Source organism: Malassezia japonica, chromosome 2 (assembly GCF_029542785.1).
Source record: "Malassezia japonica chromosome 2, complete sequence".
NCBI classification, from domain to species: domain Eukaryota; kingdom Fungi; phylum Basidiomycota; class Malasseziomycetes; order Malasseziales; family Malasseziaceae; genus Malassezia; species Malassezia japonica.
In genome coordinates this window covers 833,773-855,641 of record NC_083371.1, presented here as the reverse complement: position 1 = coordinate 855,641, position 21,869 = coordinate 833,773, and the positions used below count along the sequence as shown (strand labels likewise).

The following is a 21,869-nucleotide window of genomic DNA, read 5'->3' as shown; positions in this document are numbered from 1 at the left end:
GATTTGTGCCGGGCGCTTCTCCACCGTCGCGTCGATTGCTTGCAAGATGGTAAGTGGGAAGGATGCGCTAACCCTAGTTGATGTTCTCGGCGTTCAAGACGCTTACCGGCCAGACGGTTACCGTCGAGCTGAAAAATGATCTGGCTATCCAGGGAACGCTCAAGAGCGTCGACCAGTACGTCGCATGTCTGACCGCAGGTTCCTCAACTTCAAGCTGGACGACATCAAGGTGCTTGACCCGGGCCGCTACCCGCACATGGTATGTTTTGTGTCTGACCACAGAGCGCTGTGCGCTCGACGTTCATTCGTGGCTCGGTCGTGCGCTACGTTCACATCCCGGCGGCCGCTGTCGACACGCAGCTGCTCGAGGATGCGACCCGGCGAGGTGCGTTGTGTCACTGACCACAGAGGCCGAGACGCAGAGCCGTCGTTAATACAAAATCGTGCAAGAGTGCTATGCAGGGTATAGAACTAGCTAGTACGCAGTGCGCATTATTGGGTATCCTCGTTCCGCGGACGACGCGACGACCAGGCCTTTTGTTTGGCAGACAGGAAAGAGCCTAGGTTGCCGAGTGCAGCATAGCCTTGTGCGCCTGTTGCTTGCAATGTAGACAGGGCCTCTTGCTTGCGTGAGTCCCACGTCGGCGCAGGCGACGTCGATGCGGACCCGGGCGGAGCTTCTGACGTAGGCGTCGACACGCCTTCAAGGTCGGGGGGGTTGTGTGTCAGATCCACGCTCGTGTTCGCCGAGCGCCCGGCCCGGGGCGAGTTCCAGCCCGTGTTGAGCTTTGCGAGGTCTGTGCGCCACGAGCTGGCAACCTTGGACAGGCCAGCGCTGCCAGCTTGGAATGCGGCACCGATCGCCTCGCGCGTCGGTGCGAGACTTTCATCAATGCGCAGATCGTGCAGGCCAGCAGACAGACGGAGGGCAGCATCCGACAGAGCCGTGACCTTTCCAGAGCATGGGTGCTTGCACCCAATCAGGTCGCACAGTGTATCGTCGGTGAGCGCGTCCCACTCCTTAAAGACACGCGTCGCTCGGAAAAGGTCGATGGCCTCGGCACCAAACTGCGCCGTGGGCGACTGGGGATCGACCGGCGTATCCGGCGGAGTCGGCGGCAGCTGGTTGGCATACTTGGCCGTAGACAAGAAGCCAAAGATGTACTCCTCAAAGCGAGCACGGAGGTAGTCGTCGCTGCCTTCGTACTGCATCAAGGTCGGCTGCGTCGGATCGCCCTCGTTCCACGTCTCGAGCACGACGTTGATAACCTGGTCCATCCAGCTGCGGTCGGAGGGCGTGAGCGTTACGGCATTGCTCAGCGCAGGATCATTGAATTGCAACTGGGTGTGCTCAAGCTGGGTAAGTGACAGTACGTACGTCAACCACCACATCGGGCTTGTACGAGCGCTGCTGCTTAAAGATGCTGTTGGTCGTCCCCACCAGCCACGAGCCGCATTTGAGTGTATCGATTTGCTGCAGAGGACAACACGGCTGGAAAAAGGCATCCTCGCTAAACAGGGCAAGCGGTAGGCCCATAAACGACAAGAGGCTGTGTCGGTCCGACATCTTGAGCGACTCTGCCTTCACGCGCCCGTCCGACTGACTGTGCAGCTCAGGCGACGCAGAGTCTTCCAGCGACGAGAGTAGAGCGGGAATCAGTGCGACCAGGTTGTATTGGAGCATGCACAGCCGCTCGACAGGGTATCCAAAAAACAGGATCTTGCGCTGGAGGAGCAGAAGCTTGACCAAGGACAGCGCTTTGAAGCGCCAATGGTAAATAAACTCGCGTAGCGAAGTGCCCATATACAGTGCACTACCGCCGTCCAAGGCATGACTGGATTCGCCCACCGTGCCCATACGCAAGCTCATCTCCAGTGTCCCATGGAAATCTTCCAACAGGGACAGGTTGTTAAGGTCGCGCTGGGCAAAAAAGGCGCGCGTCACCATGCCGAGCTTTTCGCGCAGCGGGCCAAATATGGGCTTTGTCGCGAGGACAACAATCGCTTTTTGGACCATGCTCCGAGTCACCTGCGATCCCTTGTTAATCAGGGCATCTGCATTGATTTGGCGGTTGCACGAAATACCAAAGATGGTGCTGGGGTACAGTGACTTGCACAGCATATGGAAATAGCAAAAGTCTTCCTCAGACTGAGTTAGCCCATGCACGTACCAAGTGGCTCCCATCGGGAAGGGCCAAAAAGGGCAGCTGCGCACTCAGCTCTTCGTTGTCTAGTAGACTCGAAGGGTAGGCGAATTCCACTTGGGGGCCCACAAGATGATTCTGCGTTAATGCGTACGACATACAAAGTCCACCACCGCAATTCCTAGCACGGTAGGCGTGTGCACTCTTGTGGAAGCATTCGATGACTTGTACGCTTCCGGGGCGGGTTCTGCAGGAGCAGCTTCCTCAGCTCCGCCCGCACCGGGAAGAGCCTCGTTCTCGACCTCGGAATCCACAGATTCCGGGACCACGTCGGACTCTGGCACCTTTTGTGCACCTTCCATCTCACGGCTCATGGTGCACAGCACTGATCGAACAACCGACACTCCGCACCCCGAATGCACCGATGTGCTTACTAAGCCAATTTCGCGCCCCGGCGGTTCTCCGCGCGTCAGGGTGTGAGTGCGGCATGGACAACGACTCTGGTAGGACGTCCACGCCCGTCGCGGATGACATCAAAAGCCATGGCCCTGACGATTCTGTTGTTTTTTCTGACCGGAGTTTTCTTGCCAACGGGCGCAATTCGCGCAGTGCCTATTCGGGCGTGCACCCTAGTGGAGAGTCTGTCACGCTCGGCGTACAGCTTGCGCCCAGCTCGCTTTTAAAAGAGCTTCCCATTCGGTACGTTTCCCAAACTTATGCAGCATTCCGCGCAACTACAATGGAGAAGAGACGGTTCAGTTCCATGATGCGCTTCCGGCCTCGCTTGCAGAGGTGGTACGTGCCCCAGCTCACCCAGATCGACGCCGGCCAATTTTCACAATCAATTCAAGCAATGAACCGTACGTTGGAAGATGCCGCGAACCCCACCTATGGACTTTTGGATAATATTTTGACCAACATGACCTTTCAACTCTGGCCGCTGGTCGCTGGCACGCACTATCGGAGGGTGCGTACGCACAACTGACGCAGTGCATGAAACGTTTTCACCACGAGCTCCAGGATATGGAGCACCGACTATTCCATCCCGTCGGACTGTACATTACGCCCCCCCAAGAGCAGGCCTACCTGTGCCTCGAGATCCAGGGCGCGTAGTCATCTAGACACTAAATACCCATCTGGCACACTGCCTCACAACCTTTAGACCCATTGGTACAGTGGTTAGCACGTGGAGCTGTTAATACTGGTCGATTAATCGACTACAAAACTCTAAGGTCGCTGGTTCGATTCCAGCATGGGTCGTTTTTTGCTCTAGCACCCTTATCGGGTGCACAGACGCAATTTTTTTTTCCTCGCTGGACAGCCAGCGCAATCGCTCGCCAAGGTGGGCCCAAAAAAAAACGCAGGACATGGAACCGTATCATAATACTAACAGAGGCACACACCACGCCCTCAAGTAATCTATGGAGAGACAATTCGGGGTGGGATGCGCAGCTACGCGAGCCGCTAAGAATAGATCTACATTACTTGTGCTGTGGTTAGCCATTCTTTTTCAGCGAAACGTACCCTTTGGTATTGAGCGACCAGCATGGCGTGGTCACGCTCGTACGGCTCAAGAGTAAGCTGCTCCCTGGGACGGAACGAGCTCTTCTTCAGCTTGTTGACCTCCTCGGCGAACACCGCCTCAGGCTGCGCAGTAGAGTCAATGCAGCTAGCCTTGATCGAGATAACGGCGTGGCCGCCGTTCTTCAGGAAATACTCCGAGTTGTATGCCACGATACGAGCCTGGTCGGGCTGGGCAACGTCGGCAAACACCACGTCGACCGAGCCGACGAGCATGCGGTACTTGGTCGGGTGACGCGCATCCTCAATGATCGGAATCACGTTTGTCCGCTTCTTGGCCATGTTAATCAGATCACGGCCTGACCGGTGGGAGAACTCCACGGCGTATACGACACCCTCGGGGCCGACAATGTCAGCGACGTGGCTCACACTGGTACCGCTCGCGGCACCGAGGTAGAGCACCTTGGCGCCCGGCCGAATGTGGATGCTGTCGAGACCACCCAGGACACCGGCAGCAAGCTTCGAGCGGAAAGGGTTCCACACACGGTACTCGGTCTTGGCGACAGTCGGCGCATCGTCGGTGCTCGGCGCAGCGTTAGGGTTCTCGACCGAGACGCGCTTCTCGCCGTAGACCGACTCGCCAGGCACAAGGTTCTTGGTCACCAGCAGGTGCTCCTTGCCCTCGGCCACAAACACACCGTCGTGACGGTGAGGCTTGACGACAACGTTCGAGCCGCCACCACGGCCGCCACCACGGCCACCGCGGGGAGCACCGCGGCCACGGCCGCCGCCGCGAGGGGGGCCACCACGGCCGCCACGAGCACCGCCGCGGCCGCCGCCGCCAAAGCCACCGCGTCCACCGCCGCCGAAGCCGCCACGGCCACCGCCGCGACCGCCACGGCCAGGCGGGCCACCACGTCCACGGCCCGGAGGGCCACCACGTCCACGATCACCAAATGCCATTTTTTCTCTGAGCGCTCGCTTCGTGCGCCGTACGAAAAAGAGAGGCCGGCCCGCCTCTTTTTTTCGCGGCACATGGAAATCACGTGACAATGCCCCCCGCGCGTTGGGTGTTGCGCGTGTTTCGAGCGGACGCGTAGCATGCCGCGCGAGATTATTACGCTGCAAGTGGGCCAATGTGGTAACCAGATTGGCTCACAGTTCTGGGAGCGTTTGTGTGAGGAGCACGGCATCTCGGAGAATGGCACGCTGCGCAGCGCGGAGAAGCAGGAGCGTGCAGACGACCGCAAAGACGTGTTCTTTTACCAGGCGGACGACGACCACTATGTCCCCCGCTCTGTTCTGGTCGACCTCGAGCCGCGGGTCATTAATAATATCATGGCGAGCAAGTACCGGCATCTATACAACCCCGAAAATGTGTTCCAGAGCGAGAGTGGCCAAGGCGCCGGAAACAACTGGGCGAAAGGACACACGGCCGGCGAGGCGGCCAAGGAAGAGATGCTCGATATGCTGAACCGCGAGGCGGACGGCAGCGATATTCTTGGCGTACGTCGCGCGACTCACCCAGGGCTTTTTCATGCTCCATTCGATTGCCGGTGGTACCGGCTCGGGTATGGGCAGCGCGCTGCTCGAGCTGCTGAGCGACCACTTTGCGAAGCAGGTCGTGCAGACCTACAGCGTCTTCCCGAACTCGGAGGAGTTTTCTGACGTGGTTGTGCAGCCGTACAACTCGGTGCTGACCATGAAGCGGCTCGTCGACCACGCCGACAGCGTCGTGGTGCTGGACAATGCGGCGCTGAACCGCATCGCGACCGACCGCCTGCACTCGCAGGCGCCGACGTACGACCAGACGAACCAGCTGGTGAGCACCGTGATGGGCGCATCGACGACCACGCTGCGCTTCCCTAGCTACATGAACAACGACCTGGTACGTGCGCTGCCTGACCCAGACCGGCATCCTCGCGTCGTTGATCCCCTCCCCCCGCGCGCACTTCCTCACGACCTCGTATACGCCATTTACCTCGGATAATGTCGAGCGCGGAAAGTCGACGATGAAGACGTCCGTGCTCGACGTGATGCGCCGCCTGCTCCAGCCCAAGAACCGCATGGTGAACATGGCCGGCGCGAGCAAGGACGCGTGCTACCTGTCCGCGCTGAACATTATCCAGGGCGACGTCGATCCCCGCGACGTGCACAAGAGCCTGCTGCGCATCCGCGAGCGGAATCTCGTGCGGTTCGCGCCGTGGGGGCCGGCGAGCATCCAGGTCGCGCTCGCGCGGCGCAGCCCGTACGTCGAGAGCTCGCACCGCGTGAGCGGCCTGATGCTCGCAAACCACACCGGCATCGCCGCGATGCTCCGGCGGACCACGCGGCAGTACGACAAGATGATGAACCGCCGCGCGATGATTCACGTCTACGAGCGCGAAGGCAATTTCCAGAAGGGCCTCCCGGAATTGTACGTAGCACTACTCACCCAGCGACGAAGCACGCGAAACGGTCGCACAGCTCATGGACGGTACGTCGCGCGACTCACACAGAATACGAAGCCGCCGAGAAGGAAAACTGTACGCCGCGCGACTCACCCAGACCTCGCAGGGCCCGATGCGTAGCCGATTTGTAGCATAGCCTCTTTGGCCTCCACCCGCAGGTGACTCCCACGTGCGACGGACGCTGCGTCTCGACGACACCGCCGCGACACAAAGCACATTGGGCGGAATGCGCGAGAGACCCCCTTCGGAGACGGCGTCGCCGCCGTCGTCCAAGGAGCCCATCTCTGGCCTGGGCGTGTCTGCGCTGCCCGCCGACGATGGCGGCGGGTGGGCGTCGCTTGCTTCGCCGCCCCGCCGGCCCAGTGTGGACCTCAGCACGCGGCCACCCACGCGGTGGTCGAGCGGCGACTCGCTGGCGAGTGCGTACGCGGCGGGCGAGGCAGACGACGCGTTTCCGCCGCTACGTACGCATGCGCCGCTGGGGCGATACGAAGAGGTGAACTTCGACCCGAACGACATCACGGTGCAGGGCCATGCTGTGGGCATGCCGTGGCGCAGTTTCAGCTCGCTCCCCGAAATGGACAGCGATAGCAAGCGCTCAGGATCTGTGCTGGGCGACGCATTTGATACCTACCTGCTGCCGAGAGAGGGCATGGATGCGGACGTGAACCTCGATGACTACCAGGGTCCGACCGGCTGGACGCAGTACCTGCCGACCAGCGGCATCGACGAATACGACCGCGACGACGAGCAGCCGGACGACGAAGAGTCGCGCAATCACAGCGAGGAAGCAGAGGAACGGCGCACGTCCCGCGCGCAATTCTCCGACGTCTGGAACGGATTCGCGCGCAGCGGCAAAGAGGCCATTGCGCGAGCGAACGAGCGCATTCGGCGCACCGGCGAGTCGCTCCCGTGGCGCCAGCAGGGCACACCAGAGGCGCAGTGGCTTCCAATGGAGGACGCCGACGGCGAGACGGCCGAGGCACACGTTCAGGACGTGCGGCCCATCCACGCGCAGCTGCGTGGCAAATCACTCATGCTGTTTGGGCCGACGCATTCCATCCGCTTGCTCTGCGCCAGGGTGCTCGAGACGTGGTGGGTCGAGCCGCTGATCCTCGCGTTGATCACCATGAACCTCGTCGTGCTGATTGTCTCGTCGAGCCGCGATGTTGTTACGCACCCTTTGCGGCACGATCTCTTGACCAACACAGAGTCCCTTATTCTCCTTGGCGTATTCTGTGTGTATACCCTCGAGATGGCTGCGCGGATTATTGTCTCGGGGCTGATCATCGACCCGCCCCCGTTTGACGAGCGGCGCCCGCGGAACGCCTCAACCGAATCGCTCCCGAGCAAAGAGGCTGAGGAGGATGTGACACCCGCGTACATGGAGAGCAATACCATGCCGGTCATTCGCCACTGGTGCGACAAATTTTATATCTACTTTGTGCGCTTTGTGCGTCCGTACGGTACTGCACAGCGTGCGCACACCGCGGCGCGCCTCGCGGAAATCAAGCCGACAGCAGGTGTAACGCGCGACGAAGTGTACGCCAAGCCTGCTGCACCGCCGGGGCACCTACCCGACATGCCGTGGAACGCGCCGCGGATGCACGAGCAGAGTGGGTGGCGCTCGGCCCTGATGCGCTTCTTGGTCTCGGTGGCTCTGCGCTTCTCTAACGGCATTACAGGCGAAAAGCGCGTGATGGCGGATCGCGCATACCTGCGCCACAGCTGGAACCGCGTCGACGCAACGGCGATCGTATGCTACTGGGTCGCGGCGATCCTTGAGCTGGCGCGTGCCGACGAATATCCCCACCGTCACATTTACCTGTTCCGTGCGGTGAGTGTGCTGCGATGCGCGCGCCTCCTCTCGCTGCCGGACGGTATCGCGACAATTCTCTTGTCGCTGAAGCGCGTCGCGCCGCTCTTGATGCGCGTCGCCTACTTTATCCTGTTCTTTATGGTGCTCTTTGCGATTATCGGTATCCAGAGCTTCAAGGGATCCTACCGCCGCCAGTGCGTGTGGATCGGCAGTCTGAACAACGAACCGAATACCAACTTTACTCTCAACCAGCTTTGCGGCGGCTCGTATGATCCAAGCAATCCAGACCAAACCATCGGGCATGTGCGGGCCGACTCGATGCAGCCCTTGGAAAAGGCCAAAGGCTATATTTGCCCGTACGGCCAGCTATGCATGGAGCAGCCCACCAACCCGAGCAATGACGTGCAGAGCTTTGACAACATTTTTACCTCGTTCCTGCAGGTCGCGATTGTCATCTCGCTCAACGGCTGGAGCAATACCATGTACGATATGATCGATGCAGACTACTACACTGCCTGTATCTTCTTTATCTTTGGCATCATCCTGCTCAACTTTTGGCTTGCCAACTTGTTTGTCGCGGTCATCTCGCACTCGTTTGCGTCACTCAGCGCACAGACAGAGCACAGTGCCTTTGCGGCTGTCGCGATGCGCGGAGACCCGTCAGGAGCCCACAAGGAGGGCGAGATTCCTCGCTCGCGCCGTTCGCGCCGCCGCGCCATTGAGATCTACAAGCGCGTTTGGGGTTGGACCAAGTACTTGTGGCTTGCGCTGATCGTTACAAGTCTCGCGATCCAAGGCTCGCAGAGCTCGTTCCAGGACAAAGCAGCACAGACCTGGCGCGACCGGGCAGAACGCTACCTCACCGTCGCGTTCGACGTGGAGATCCTGCTGCGATTTATCGCGTACACGCTCGACGGAAATCCGCGCACGTTCCTGCGCAAGAAGCACAACGTCCTCGACTTGTTCCTCGCAGTGATCACGACCATCATTCAAGTGCCCCAGGTGCACAGCTCCAACTGGTATCCCTGGCTGACCTTTTTCCAGCTCGCGCGGTTTTACCGAGTGATTGCAGCAATTCCCCGTATGCGCGTGCTGCTTGTTCGTGTGCTCGGTTCAATGGACTCGCTCTTTAACATGATGGCGTTCCTGCTCATGGTCATTTTTATGGCTGCGCTCTTTTCTGTGCAGCTCTTCCGTGGCGACATCCCTGATGAGAACGAGGACGGAGAAGAGGAGGAAATGACGTGGAAGCATCTCTTCAACGGTTTCCTGGCCGTCTACCAAGTGTTTTCGTCCGAGAACTGGACTGATCCGCTGATGAATGTACTCGGAAGCGAGCGCGACTACCACCAGGCAGTCATTGCAGGGATCTTTATCGTGGGATGGTTCCTTTTTGCCAACTTTATCGTGCTGCAAATGTTCATTGCCGTCATCAACGAAAACTTCCGTGTCGCGGAAGGTGACAAGTACAAGCGGCAGATGGAGCAGTACCTAAAGCGCTCGGAGCCACGCAAGATGTCGCGGCTTGCGCGTATCATGCAAAAGTTTAGTCCATTCCGCGAAGTGCGCTCGTCCAAGACACTGCCACAGGCCGAGGCGCAGACCATCGTTCCGCTCAACACCATCGCGGGTCCACCGGCAGACGCCGACGACGACAAGAAGCAGCGCAGTCTGTTCTTGCAGCTCGTCACGCCCGATCGTGCGGGGATGGCTGTCGGCACACTGCAGCGTGTCTTGCGTCTCGATAAGCCGCGCGAACACGCTCACCTCAAAGCACTGCAGGCACGTATGCGCGGCGAGGTCGAGCCGGGACGCAACGAGCGGCGGCGTACTCTCTACGACTTTGAGCACGTCTACTACGACGAGGACGAACAGACGCGTCTCGCGGCTGGTCGCCAGACGCTGCAGGACATGCGTACGGACCTCGGCTTGGTCGATGAGTCGGCCGGGCAACAGCGCTTCCTCGAGGATTATGTCCAGCGCGCCGAGAATGACCCCCGCATCCAGATGGCGCGCACAATGGCCGAGCACCCGTGGTACGACCGATCCTACTTTGTCTTTTCGAATCGCAGCCCAATCCGCCGTTTCTGCCAGAGCCTTACGCCCTGCTCGCACGGCGAGCGTGTGTTTGGGCGGCAAATGTCGCGCGTGCGCAACTACATCTTCCAGACAATCATCTTTGCAGCGATTGTCGGTTCGGTTGTCGTTGCAGGCATTGCGACGCCGGCCTACCGCAAAAAGTACTATGGCGAGAATGCGATCAAGGACGGCGCGCAGGTCGGCTCGTGGTTCTCGGTGATCGAGCTGAGTCTCTCGGTGATTTTCGTGGCGGAATTCTTTGTCAAAACGATCGCCGATGGCCTTGCCTTTACGCCGAACGCATACGTGCTGAGCGTGTGGAACCTGCTGGATATGTTTGTGCTGATCTCGCTGCTGATCAATGTCATCAGTGAGCTGGCCGTGCCCGGTGGTGTGTCGCACTTTACGCGTGCGCTCAAAGCGTTCCGTGCGCTGCGTTTGATCAATCTGTCGTCGCTCATGCGCGACACTTTCCATGCAGTGATGATTGCCGGTGCCGGCCGTATTCTGGACGCAGCACTGCTGGCACTCTTGTACATTATTCCCTACGCCGTCTGGGGACAGAATCTGTTTGCCGGGCGGCTGTATGGGTGCAACGACGAGTCTGATTCGATCCTGAACAAGCTCGACTGCCACGGCGAGTTTTCGTCGCAGCCGCTCAACTGGTCGTTCCTTGCGCCCCGTGTATGGGCAAATCCGAGCGAGGGATCGCAGTACTCCTTTGACGACTTTAAGAGCTCGCTGTTGATTCTCTTTGAGATTGTGTCGCTCGAAGGCTGGATCGATGTCATGACGCAAGCAATGGCGATTGTTGGCCGTGATAATCAGCCGCAGACCGACGCGGCGCAGCACAATGCGATCTTTTTCCTGATCTATAACTTGGTCGGTGCTGTGAGTGTTTTGACGCTGTTTGTGTCGGTGATTATCGAAAACTTCCAGCGCTACTCGGGTGCAGCGTTCCTTACGACCGAACAGCGCCAGTGGCTCGACCTCAAGCGGCAGCTGCAGCGGCAGACGGCGTCCAAGCGACCCAAGGTCATGCCCAAAAACAAGTTTGTCAAGTGGTGTTTCCAGGCCGCGACGCAGAAGCAAGGTTGGTGGCTGCGGTCCATGTCGATGATGCACCTCTCGATTTTGGTCGTGCTCATGACGCAGCAGTATACCGATCCTCCGTGGGCGGACACTGTGCGGAACACGATCTACACGGTGCTGGCGCTGATCTACTTCGTGGATATTGTTGTGCGCCTGATCGGTCTTGGGTTCTCTGGTTTCCGTCGCAATTTGTGGAACTGGTACGATGTGCTGGTGATGGCCGGCGTGCTCGGCACGAGTATTCCGCTTGCGATCCACCCCAATGGCTCGCAAGTGCATGCGCAGCTGCAAAAGATCTTCTTGACCGGTGTCGCGCTGAAGCTGGTGCAGCGCAACGACTCGCTGAACCAGCTGTTCAAGACGGCCATCGGCAGTGTGCCGGCCATCTTTAGCTTGTTCCTCCTGTGGCTCACCATGTTCTTTGTGTGGGGCATCATGCTCGTCGAGGTCTTTGGCCTGACGAAGTGGGGCGACAACGAAACGCACTCCAAGAACCTGAGCTCGCTGTGGGGCACGCTTGTCTTTTTGCTCATGACATCCACTGGCGAGGGATGGAACTCGTACATGCACGACTACACCGTGCAGTCGCCGCTTTGTACGCCTTCGAGCAACTATCTCGAGTCGGACTGCGGCAGCATGGAGTGGGCCTACTTCTTGTTCATTACGTGGAACATTATCTCGATGTTCATCTTCCTGAACATGTTTACGGGTACCGTGGTGGAGAACTTTTCGTACGTGTTCCATCTGCAAGGCAGCACGGCACTATCGCGCGAGCAGATGCGGCTGTACAAGGACGCCTGGTCCAAGTTTGATCCCGAGGGATTCGGGTACATCTCCAAAGAGCAGGTGGTCCCCTTCCTCTCGCAGCTCATCGGCATGTTCGAGGTCGGCCTCTACCCCCCCGAGGCGCGTATCGACGCGCTGATGGACAAGGCGCGCGTCGTGTCGAATCCCAGCAGCGCGCCGTCGTCGCCAGGAAGCAGTCCCCGCCGTCGCTTCCGCCTGAGCCTTCCTCGTTCGCCCCGCTCGCCCCGCTCGCCCCGTTCCCCCCGTTCGCCGGCGAGCAGCCAGCGGCGGGGAAGCTCGGTGCACCAGTCGCCGAGCCTGAACGCCTACACAGCCGACAGCGTCTCGGGTACCGGGCACATCGAGAGCGGCCTGAACCTCGACAAGCTCGATTCCGCGCTCGCCGCGCTGGATCCCGAGGAGTTGCGCCACCGCCGTGTGCGCCTCAATCGCATGTACCACGAAGCGATCCTGTCGGACAAAGGCAAAGGCATCTCGTTCACGGCGATGCTCTTTGTGCTTGCCTACCACAAGATGTGCTCGCGCCCGACCAACATGGAGGTGTCCGAGTTTATCGAGCGCCGGGCGCTCCTCGACAAGCTCGACAGCACGATCAGTCTGGAGCGTGTGCGTGGGCTGCTGCGTACGGTCTACTTACGTCGCCGCTTCCTTGCGGCGCGTGCGAACCAGGAGCACATCACGCGTGTCGCGATGCGTGGCGACGAGCGCGGCTTCCCCTCGATCACCGTCGAAGGCGACGTCGGCCGCACGCCCGAGCGCCCCCGCATCTCGATCGATCCCACGTTTGGCCGCCTGGACGTGGATGCACCACGCGCGACCGACGCGCTGCGCACGCCCACGTCGGGCTATTCGGACTACTTTGGTGGCGACATTGCCGATGGCGCCAGCGACGTGCACCTCTCGCCAATGTCCGTCTCGCCCGTGGCGCGCCGCCGCCTGTCCTTCCAGGACCCCAGCCTAAACCCCTTTGCGGACCAGAACCATGGCCGCAACGCCGACGACCGCCCTCCCGGAAGCTCGTCGTCTGTGCAACCCCACCGCACCCCCTCCCCATCGCGCGACATGGGGGCGTGGAACTCCGTCATGCGCCGTCTTTCGCCCGAGCGACCAGACAGCGTATGGCCTAACGACCATAGCGCGTAATGTACCATTTAGTCATCGATCGATGATGTCCGAGACGCCGGCGCACGGCGCACCCGGCGCGCCGAACGCGGCTGCGATGCCGCCGGCTGAGCAGAGCAAGCCGCAAGGGCTGCTTGCGTCGATGGTCGATGGCAATCCCTACTTTTCCGCGGGCTTTGGCCTGATGATTTTCGGCGGCGCGCTCGCCTACTCAAAGAGTGTCGTGTCGTGGGGCGCGCACGCCGCACAGCGCCGCATGCTCGTCTCGCTCGAGATCCCATCCAAGGACCGCGCACACCCCTGGTTCCTGCACTGGATGGGCGCGCAGGCCCAGGCACAGGCGCTCCGCCGCAAGGCGCACGATGGAAAAATGCCCCGCGAGTCGATGCTCGAGTTTCTGGGCCTGCGGCGCCCGGCGCAGGCGAGTGGCGAGGTGCTGCCGCACGATCCTTTGCGTGCCGGCGCAGGCGCCGTGTCGCCGATCCGCATCATCTCGCGCGAGCTTGCGGTCGACACGCACTACGAAGAGCCGACGATGCACCCCACGCCCGGCACCGGCCAGGAGCGTGGCGTGGCGACTTTTTCGCTGGTGCCGGGCCCTGGAACGCACTGGTTCCGCTACCACGGTGTGTGGATTCGCCTGCAGCGCGAGCGCAACGGCAAGCTCGTCGACCTCTCGACGGGCGCACCGTGGGAGACGGTGACGCTCACGACGCTCTCCTCCTACTCGCACCTCTTTACGCAGCTCCTTGCCGAGGCGCGGCAGCTTGCGCTCGCATCGACGCAAGGAAAGACGATCATCTTTACCAGCTGGGGTGCCGAGTGGCGGCCGTTTGGGCACCCCCGCCGTGTGCGTGAGCTCGATAGTGTGGTGCTCGCCTCGGACAAGAAGGACGAGCTGGTGGGCGACGTGAACCGTTTCCTGTCGCGCGGGAGCTGGTACACGAAGCGTGGCATCCCCTACCGCCGCGGCTACCTGCTGCACGGCGCGCCGGGCTCCGGCAAGACGTCGTTCATCACTGCGCTGGCGGGCAGCCTCGACTTTAACATCTGCCTGCTGAACCTCGCCGAGCGCGGCATGACGGACGACAAGCTGAACCACCTGCTGTCGAACGCGCCCGAGCGCAGCATTCTTCTGCTCGAAGATGTGGATGCGGCGTTTGCAGGGCGTGCGAACCACTCGCCGGAGCGCCACGCCGACGGCTACCAGCCGAGCGTTACGTTCTCGGGCCTGCTCAACGCGCTGGACGGTGTCGCGTCCGGCGAGTCGCGCATCATCTTTATGACGACAAATCACCTGGAGCGTCTCGACCCCGCGCTTATCCGCCCGGGGCGTGTCGATATGATCTGCGAGCTGGGCGACGCGGCGCCGCGCCAGGTGCGCGAGCTGCTCGTGCGCTTCTACCAGGCTGATCTGCTCGAGGCGCGTCTCGATGCTGCGCGCCGTGCGCGGGGCTACGACCCCGCAGAGTTTGCGCATGCGCCGCACCAGACCGCGCCGGACGCACAGACCGAGTACTACCGCGAGGCGCTCAAGGCGACGGCCGACGAGCTGAACGGCGCCGCCGACCGGCTCGTGGCCGAGGTCGCGCATGCCACGCGCCGCCGGCGCGCCGCCCTGCACCTCGACGAGGACGGCCACACGCGCGAGGAGCCGAAAGAGGTGCGGGCGGCGCGCCCGGGCTTCTGGCCGCGCCCTGCGGCGCGCGGCGGCGTGAGCATGGCCGAGCTGCAAGGCCTCTTTATCCGCTTCCCCGACGACCCCCATGCGGCGGTGCGTGCGTTTGCCGAGGAGAACGGCGATCTAGGCGCTATGTAGACACGCGGTCGCCGAGCGCATGCGCGCTCGCAAACGCGGCAAACAAGACCAGCTGGCTCAGTGCATCGACCAGCGAGGTGATGTACGGCATGCACGAGGTATCCGGATCATAGTCCCAGTACCACAAAAGGAAGCACAGGGTGTATCCCCCGCTCAAAGCGAGGCAGGTCTGGGTAAGTGGCGCGACGTACGAGCAAGGTAGAGAGCAGCACAAAGCAGAGCGCAAACTGCCAGCCAAAGACGAGGCTGCGTGTGAGCCACAAGAGGCTCAGGTATCCGATCTGAACGAGCGTCGTGCTGCCCAGCAGTGTCAAAGGGAGCTGCCACCCCCCCCGTGGCGTGAAGCGCGGCGTGTCGTTGGGGTATCGGGGCGCCTCGGCGCCCGGCTCCGTCAGCGGCGCGTACTCGGCGCTCGCGGCGCGTGTCGGCGCAACGATGCGGCCCGCGTGCAGCGCGGATGAGAGCGTGGAAGTGAACACGGCGGCCGCGACGCCGGGCAGGCCCGAGACGACCGGCGCGAGGAGCGCCAGGCCGTCGTACCGCGCCGCGTTTTTGTCGAGGAGCAGGCCCGCGACTGAGCTGATGAGTGCCGCGGCAAACAGTGGCGTCCAGCCGTCCGCGACGAGCTCGCCTACGTACACGTTGCGCAGCGTCATCAAGATCATCAAGCAGCACACGACGATTAGCACGACAAAGAGCACAAGCGACAGGAGCGAGCCCTCGGACGGCAGCAGGCCCGCTGCCAGCACGCCGAGGAGCGTCAGTGTGATCAGGTCGCCGAGCGAGCCCGCGATCGGCACCACGGTCCGGTCCGGGTCCAGGCGGAAGCGACGTGCCCAGATCACGAGCGCACACAGGCACGTTCCCTGCACCGCGGACGAGAGCGAGGCGGAGAGCATCGCCACGGCGACGACCATGAAAAACTCGAGGTAGCCGTTGCGCAGGCGCAGTGCACGGTCGACGTTGGGACGCCCGGGGGTATGAATGCCGCGCGCAAGCGGCGTGCGCACGGCCGCCGGGCTGGCGAGCGCCGTGGACGTGGCGCTCGGCAGCGCCCATGTCGCGCTCGCCGGTGCGCCCGCGGCCGGCGGCATGCGGTGCTGCTCAAACTGCCCCATGATAAACGATAGGATGCCAGCGGCGCATGCTACAATGAGCGCCTGCGCCTGCAGCAGCGCGAGGTTGCCCGTGACGAGCACTTGGCGCGTGCGCCGGTTGTCGAGCTCGCCCATATTCGCCTGGGTGAGTCGATGGACGTACGGCAGTCGACATGCGCAGCGACAGATTCAGCTCGAGGTTCCCTTTGAGGTTCATCATGATCGGCACGAGGATCAGAAACTTGTCGACCGCGCGAAAGACGTTCCAGTGCTGCGTGAGCGAGGATGCCTACCGTCATATTATCGAGCTCCCAGCCCGAGAGGAGGAGCCCGCCTGCGGCGAGCACGAGCATCGGGACGATCTGCGCAAGGAGCGCGATCTGCGCCTGTGCCGCCGGCAGCACTGGCGGCATGCCGCTCCCAGCGCCGCGCGCCGCGCCGTCGTCTGCCTCCTCCGACGATCGCATGCTGATAAATTGAGCGAAATCGGTGATTTTATTATTTACCGTGTGTCGTAAACTACAAAAGCTGGCGGTCGCAGAATCCGCCCTGCGCACTCGTACGTAGACCCGTATACCCCTCCGCGGCAATGTGCTTGATCGGTGTGTTGGCCGTGGCCGTGTTGAGGATCTTGATCGCAAGGAAGCGCCCCGAGACGCCGCCATAGTGCACGCACCCGTCGCCGCTCGGCGCACGCCCAAACGACAGCTTCAGCGCGTTTGGTCCGTCTTGGTGCTCGGGCGAAAAGTAGGCGACCGGGAGCAAGGGCGGGGACTTTGCGTCGACGCGCTCCTCGACGCCGTGCCCGTCGAGTCCCGGGCCACGCAGCCGCCAGCGGCGCGCAAACTCGGGCACATCGGCCGGCGTCATGCCGTCATAGACACTCAGCGACTCTTGCGTGATCTCGTTGGGCGACACAAACACGAGGCCGTGCAGCTGCATGTTGTAGCCCTGTGCGGCGCGCAGCACGAGGCGCGAGACGGTAAACATCTGCGCGTCGTACGACGCCGGCGGGGCGAGCGCGTCGTGCACCTTGGCCAGGTACGTCTCTGCACGGCTCGCGACGAGCGCATCAACGTGCTGCAGTGCGCCTGGCTCGCGCACGCACGCCTCGGCCAGCTCGAGCTGTTCCGAGGTGTACGGCGAGCGCGCGAGACGCTGCGCGACGGCATAGTCGTGGCGCACAAAGTGGCGCAGAAGGCGCGTGTCCTGTGTGTCGCTCCCTCCCAACGTCGGCTCGTAGGCGCGCACCGGCAACCAGTGGGCGGCGCGCGGCATGTGTTCTTCCCAGTGCTCGATAGCGCTGCGCATCGGATGCGACGGCGCAAGGGCCGTGTGGCGCAGGGGAAGGCGGCCGAGGGTATCTTGGTGGACGGTCGACTGGATCTGCATGAGCGCCGTGCCGTCCGCGGCGGCGGCCCACGACGATGCGTCGTTCTGCAAGAGATTTGCCGGCGACGTCGACTCGTTCACGCGGCGGTTCTGCACATTAAACAGGCAGCAGCGACTGTCGTGCATCGTCATGTGCAGAGAAAAGAGGCTCGTATCCGGGGAGTGCGTTACCGACGCGCTCGGCAAGAGGCGCGCGAGCATCCGCGTCTGCTCAGCAGTGCCCGTCGCGAGGCACGCGACGGCGTGCGCCGTCGCCTGAAAGTCGATCCAGTCGCGCAGCGGCGCGAGCTCGGCGTGCCGCGGGTCGTCCGGCTCGATGCGCAGCAGCGGCTCGGGCTCGGCGCGTATATCGTTCTCGGCCTGCCAGGTGGCGGCCTCGAGGACGTGCTGGATCACGTCGTGGTCCGGCGCCTGGAGCGGCGACCTGTCCTGCGACGACGAGCGGCTCATGGGCTCCTTGTGCATCGCACGCCAGTGAAAATAATCGCCGAGCATCAGCGACGAGCGTGAGGACATAGGCACGTCGTTCTGCGCCGGAAGCACGCCGGCGCTCGAGCCGGCAAACGGCGCAGGGGTATCGGTGAGGATGCCCGGCGACGACGGGCCTGACGAGGACGACGACGAGGCGTCGCTCTGTGCACCCGAGCACGGCGCGACAAGCGCCTCCATCATCGTCTGCGTCGAAAAAACCGTCTCGTCGCTCGGGGCGGCGGCGAGGCGCCGGCGCTGGGCGATTTCGCCACTGAGCCAGTCGCCGGCCGCGCCGGGGTATCGTTCTGCCCACTGGGGATGGGGCAGGTGCGCTTCGAGGTCAGAAGACAGGGTATCGTTCAATGCATCGTGCGTTGGCGTCGCTGCGCGGCGCGGCACACCGTCGACGTGGGCGAGGCTCGGCAGAGCGTCGCTCGTGCCCGAAACGTCCATCAGCACGCGGAGGCGCGTGTGCAAGTCGTCGAGCAGGCGCGTCCAGCTCGCCGACTCGAGCGTCTTGGCGCTGCGTTCCTTCTCGCCGTCTGGGGGCGGATCATGCAGCCAGTAGTACTGCGCCACTTCGGCGGCACGGTGCAGACTCGCAATCTGCACGACGAGCTCCATGGGCGACGGTGTCGGCGGGCGTGTCTCTTCCGTCATACCCGCTGTACATGCAAGAGGCGGTAAATCTATCGAGGTAGTCATCGTCGATCCACCAGAGACGGCGCTGGGCAAAGTATTCGTCGCCTGTGCCGGGTGGCGAAAGTGGCGTGCCGCGCGGCTTTTTTCGTGTGCGGCGTTCGGTTATAACATGCAAAAGCACCTATTGGGTCTAGAAACAGCACGAACGTGCCGGCGGCACCTCCACTAGAACCTTGGCGGCGCACGGATCGCCTAGCGGGCACTCGGCGGGCGGTACGCGGTGCTGCTCCGCGGCTTGACCTGCTGGAAGCCGTCTGCGTCGCGCGGAGGGGCACTCGGCGGCGGGGGCCGCGCAGCGCCCTCGCTCGGCGGCGCACCGCCGCCACCCTGGCGCATACGCGAAAAGGCGCCCGGGACGTAGCGGCCACCGGCGCCGGGGGGGCGCTCCGAAGGCATCGTGCGCGGCTCCGGCGCACGGCGCTCCGTGGGCATCGGGCGCGGCTCCGGCGCACGGCCCTCCGAGTTGCGGCTGAGGTCTCCGGGGCGGTAGCGGCGGTTGGCAAACATCGGGTCGGTGGCGCCCGACGAGGCGGCCGGCGGCGCGGCCGACGGCGCGCCGCTTCTCCGCCACGCGCCGCCCGTCTCGGTGCGCGGCTCGGCCCGGTCGCGGTCGAGGCGCTCCTGGGCCTTGGCCTGCTGCGCGGCCTGCTTCTCGGCCTGCATGCGCAGCGCGGCCTGGCGCTCCTCGATCTCGGCGCGCTTCTGCTTCTCGAGCTCGGCCTCGCGCTCGGCGTCGGCGCGGCGGCTCTCGGCGAGGCGCGCCTCTTCCTCCTCGCGCTGCTTGCGCTGCGCCTCGTAGGCGGCGCGCTCCTTTTCGGCCTCCTCGCGGCGGCGCTGCTCCTCCTCGTGCTCGTGCAGGATGTCCATGCGGCGCTGCTCCTTCTCCTTCTCGATCTGGGTTTCCGCCTGGGCGACGCGCTCCTCGTGCAGCGCCTTGCGCCTGCCGAGCAGCATGTCGCGCATGCCGTCGTAGTCGGGCATGATGCCCACCAGCACCTTTTTCATCGCCATATCGGACTCGTGGCGCTCACGCGCGGTGACGCGCTGCACCTCGTACGCACGCTTGTGGTTCGCGAGGTCGATCGCCTGCTGGCGCTCGTAGTCGGCGGCGAGGAGAGGCTGCTCCTCGCGGCGGTACGCACGCTCGATGTGGTCCATGCGGCGGTGCACGGTGCGCAGGCGTTCGCTGAGATCCTTCTTTTCGCGCTCGATCTGCTCCACCTGGAGCTGGACGAGCTTTTCGGTGTCGAGGCTCGCAAACTCTTCCTCCGAGAGCTTGAGACCGCCCTTTTCCTTGAGCGACTGCGCCATCTTGCGCGCCTCTTCGAGCTTCGCAGCCTCCATCTCCTTGCGGACGTGCTCGAGCTCGCGGCGGCGCGCCTCTTCGGTAAAGCGGCGCTGCTCGGCCTCGGCCTGCTGGCGCAGGCGCTCGGCCTTGGCGATCGCCTCCTCCTCCTCCCTCTTCTTGGCCATCTCGCGCAGGAGCTCCTTGCGGCGCTCCATCTTGATCTTGCGCTCCACGGCCAGCTTGTGCTCCTTGTCGGCCTCGGCAATGGCACGCGCAAACGCCGCGCGGCGCGCTTCGGCCGCGGTCTGGCTCGCGCTGGGGTCCACGACGCGCAGCGACGTGTCGAGGCTCTCGGCAAGGCGTGCGAGCTGCGTGCGCACGAGCTCGGAAGGCGTCGTCTGCAGACGCACCAGGTCCGTCTCGCTCGAGCTGGCCACGGCGGGGTGCAGATCGGTGGCAAAGACGTCGTCCTGGAAGGTGATGGCCTGCGACACATGGTCGATGCGCAGGTTGAGGTGGCCGCGCTTGCACGCGTTCAGGCAGAACTTTTCAATGTCGGCGGCCGTGTAGTGGTACGGCGCCTTGAAGGCCGACACGAGCTGCATGACCTGCTGCAGCTTGACCGAGTCGTACACCTGGCTCAGCTGCTGGAAGAGGCGCGTGAGCACGACCGAGTGCAGCGGCTTGACGTACTTGGCCATGCTGGGGTCCTGTGCGACCTGCTTCAGAATCGGCTCGATCTTGGTGCAGATCGACAGGGGGTGGAACTCGACCTCGAGGATGTGGTAGAGCTCGCGCAGCTCGGGGCGCACGCGGCGCAGCACGTTGCGGTTGAGCGCCTCGCGCAAGAGACCCGCGCGCGTCGGGGTGCGGTTCAGGCCCAGGAGCGCGTTCAGGCGGCCGGTGCGCTGGCGCGTCTCCGAGTCGGCCTGGAGGAAGTCGGTGCGGCCCTTGTTCAGGTTGCCGGTGCCCGGCGCGCTCGAGGCAATGACCGGCACGGCAAGCGCACTGAGCAGCACAAACGACGCCATGCGCGCCTGGTCGGCCTCGGTGTGCGCCGAGAGGCGGGCGAGCGCATAGTAGCGGTTCCACGCCGCGGCGTGGAAGAGGTGGTTGTCCGACACGATAAAGATGCGCGTGAGCTTTTCGTAGTAGTTCGCCATCATCGCGGGCTTGGGGGCCTTCTTGGCGATCGTCAGCAGGTTGTGCACGTCCTCGACCGAGCGGAAGGCCTCCTGCCACAGCTCGAGCTCCACGGCGCTGTTCAGCTGCGTAAAGCGCGTGTCCAGGTGGCGCTGCAGCGTATCGGCATCGGAAAAGTCGATCGCGTTGGTGTGGTGCGTCGAGCGCGCGACGCTCTGCAGGTGCTGGCGCAGCACCTCACAGAGGCGGCGGAACTCGGTCTTGCGCTGGTGCTGCAGGCAAAAGTGCAGCGCCTGGTCAGCAATCTGCTGGTACGCCATCTCCAGGCGCGTGTTGTTCTTCAGGATGTCGAGCGCCGTGCGGTACGCCTCCCAAAGGAACTTGAGCCAAGGCGTAACCATCGTGCGGTCGGTGCGGTCCCGCTCCTGGTCCTGGCTCACGCTGCCGAGCAGGATACTCTCGGGCGTCTCGCTCTCCTCAAGATCGTCAATGTCGAGCTCCTCCGCAGCGGCGTCCGCACGGCTGCGCGCCTCGGACACCTTGGCATCGGCATGCTGCAAAAAGTGGTTGATCACGTTCCGGATCGACTGGGGATCGGTGTTCTGGAAAGCGTTCTTGAACTGCATCAGCGCCTCCTTCGCCGCGCGGCCGCGGCGCTGGTCGACACACAGCTCCATGAAGCGCTCCATCAGCGGCTCGAGCGAGCTCGAGGGGCCTTGCTTGAAGCGGCGCGAAAACGTAAACTCATGCAGAGCCTGCAGGGCGGCGGACGCCTGCCCCACATTGATCAGCTCCTCCGAGCGTTTCAGCACCGCCTCGGGCTTAACGACAGGCGGCATGGTGTTGGAGTGTCCGGAAACGAGTTGCCTCCGCCAACGCTACGAGAAGGGAACCCGCCGCGCAGAAGAAGCGAAAATTGCAAC

At 63.0% G+C, this 21,869-nt stretch overlaps 9 protein-coding genes and 1 non-coding gene across 10 annotated transcripts; 5 read left to right on the top strand and 5 right to left on the bottom strand.

Annotated features, from left to right (window-relative positions):
* Nucleotides 1-492: 492 nt before the first annotated feature.
* MJAP1_001573 (uncharacterized protein) lies at nucleotides 493-2,518 on the bottom strand (the record flags this gene model as incomplete). Its single annotated transcript, XM_060265527.1, has 4 exons — nucleotides 493-1,356; nucleotides 1,379-2,149; nucleotides 2,172-2,282; nucleotides 2,306-2,518. 4 exons carry the CDS (start codon nucleotides 2,516-2,518, stop codon nucleotides 493-495), a joined length of 1,959 nt encoding a protein of 652 aa, XP_060121510.1.
* A 479-nt stretch (nucleotides 2,519-2,997) lies between these two features.
* On the top strand, nucleotides 2,998-3,257 carry MJAP1_001572 (uncharacterized protein; the record flags this gene model as incomplete). Its single annotated transcript, XM_060265526.1, has 2 exons — nucleotides 2,998-3,115; nucleotides 3,220-3,257. 2 exons carry the CDS (start codon nucleotides 2,998-3,000, stop codon nucleotides 3,255-3,257), a joined length of 156 nt encoding a protein of 51 aa, XP_060121509.1.
* A 48-nt stretch (nucleotides 3,258-3,305) lies between these two features.
* MJAP1_001571 lies at nucleotides 3,306-3,404 on the top strand. Its single transcript has one exon. It is a non-coding gene; the product is annotated as a tRNA-Asn (tRNA).
* A 216-nt stretch (nucleotides 3,405-3,620) lies between these two features.
* NOP1 (Small subunit processome complex component) lies at nucleotides 3,621-4,628 on the bottom strand (the record flags this gene model as incomplete). The annotated part of the gene is made up of 1 exon (XM_060265525.1): nucleotides 3,621-4,628. The coding sequence occupies one exon, from the start codon at nucleotides 4,626-4,628 to the stop codon at nucleotides 3,621-3,623; it is 1,008 nt and encodes a 335-aa protein (XP_060121508.1).
* A 138-nt stretch (nucleotides 4,629-4,766) lies between these two features.
* TUB4 (gamma-tubulin) lies at nucleotides 4,767-6,235 on the top strand (the record flags this gene model as incomplete). Its single annotated transcript, XM_060265524.1, has 6 exons — nucleotides 4,767-5,171; nucleotides 5,194-5,553; nucleotides 5,576-6,081; nucleotides 6,104-6,141; nucleotides 6,164-6,190; nucleotides 6,213-6,235. The coding sequence occupies 6 exons, from the start codon at nucleotides 4,767-4,769 to the stop codon at nucleotides 6,233-6,235; spliced, it is 1,359 nt and encodes a 452-aa protein (XP_060121507.1).
* A 106-nt stretch (nucleotides 6,236-6,341) lies between these two features.
* On the top strand, nucleotides 6,342-13,055 carry CCH1 (calcium channel protein; the record flags this gene model as incomplete). Its single annotated transcript, XM_060265523.1, has 1 exon — nucleotides 6,342-13,055. One exon carries the CDS (start codon nucleotides 6,342-6,344, stop codon nucleotides 13,053-13,055), a length of 6,714 nt encoding a protein of 2,237 aa, XP_060121506.1.
* Nucleotides 13,056-13,080: 25 nt separating this feature from the next.
* On the top strand, nucleotides 13,081-14,853 carry BCS1 (Complex III assembly protein translocase and chaperone; the record flags this gene model as incomplete). The annotated part of the gene is made up of 1 exon (XM_060265522.1): nucleotides 13,081-14,853. The coding sequence occupies one exon, from the start codon at nucleotides 13,081-13,083 to the stop codon at nucleotides 14,851-14,853; it is 1,773 nt and encodes a 590-aa protein (XP_060121505.1).
* A 107-nt stretch (nucleotides 14,854-14,960) lies between these two features.
* Nucleotides 14,961-16,417, bottom strand: MJAP1_001566 (uncharacterized protein; the record flags this gene model as incomplete). The annotated part of the gene is made up of 3 exons (XM_060265521.1): nucleotides 14,961-16,091; nucleotides 16,114-16,221; nucleotides 16,244-16,417. The coding sequence occupies 3 exons, from the start codon at nucleotides 16,415-16,417 to the stop codon at nucleotides 14,961-14,963; spliced, it is 1,413 nt and encodes a 470-aa protein (XP_060121504.1).
* A 52-nt stretch (nucleotides 16,418-16,469) lies between these two features.
* MJAP1_001565 (uncharacterized protein) lies at nucleotides 16,470-18,473 on the bottom strand (the record flags this gene model as incomplete). Its single annotated transcript, XM_060265520.1, has 1 exon — nucleotides 16,470-18,473. The coding sequence occupies one exon, from the start codon at nucleotides 18,471-18,473 to the stop codon at nucleotides 16,470-16,472; it is 2,004 nt and encodes a 667-aa protein (XP_060121503.1).
* A 234-nt stretch (nucleotides 18,474-18,707) lies between these two features.
* Nucleotides 18,708-21,785, bottom strand: TIF32 (eukaryotic translation initiation factor 3 subunit A; the record flags this gene model as incomplete). Its single annotated transcript, XM_060265519.1, has 1 exon — nucleotides 18,708-21,785. One exon carries the CDS (start codon nucleotides 21,783-21,785, stop codon nucleotides 18,708-18,710), a length of 3,078 nt encoding a protein of 1,025 aa, XP_060121502.1.
* Nucleotides 21,786-21,869: the final 84 nt, after the last annotated feature.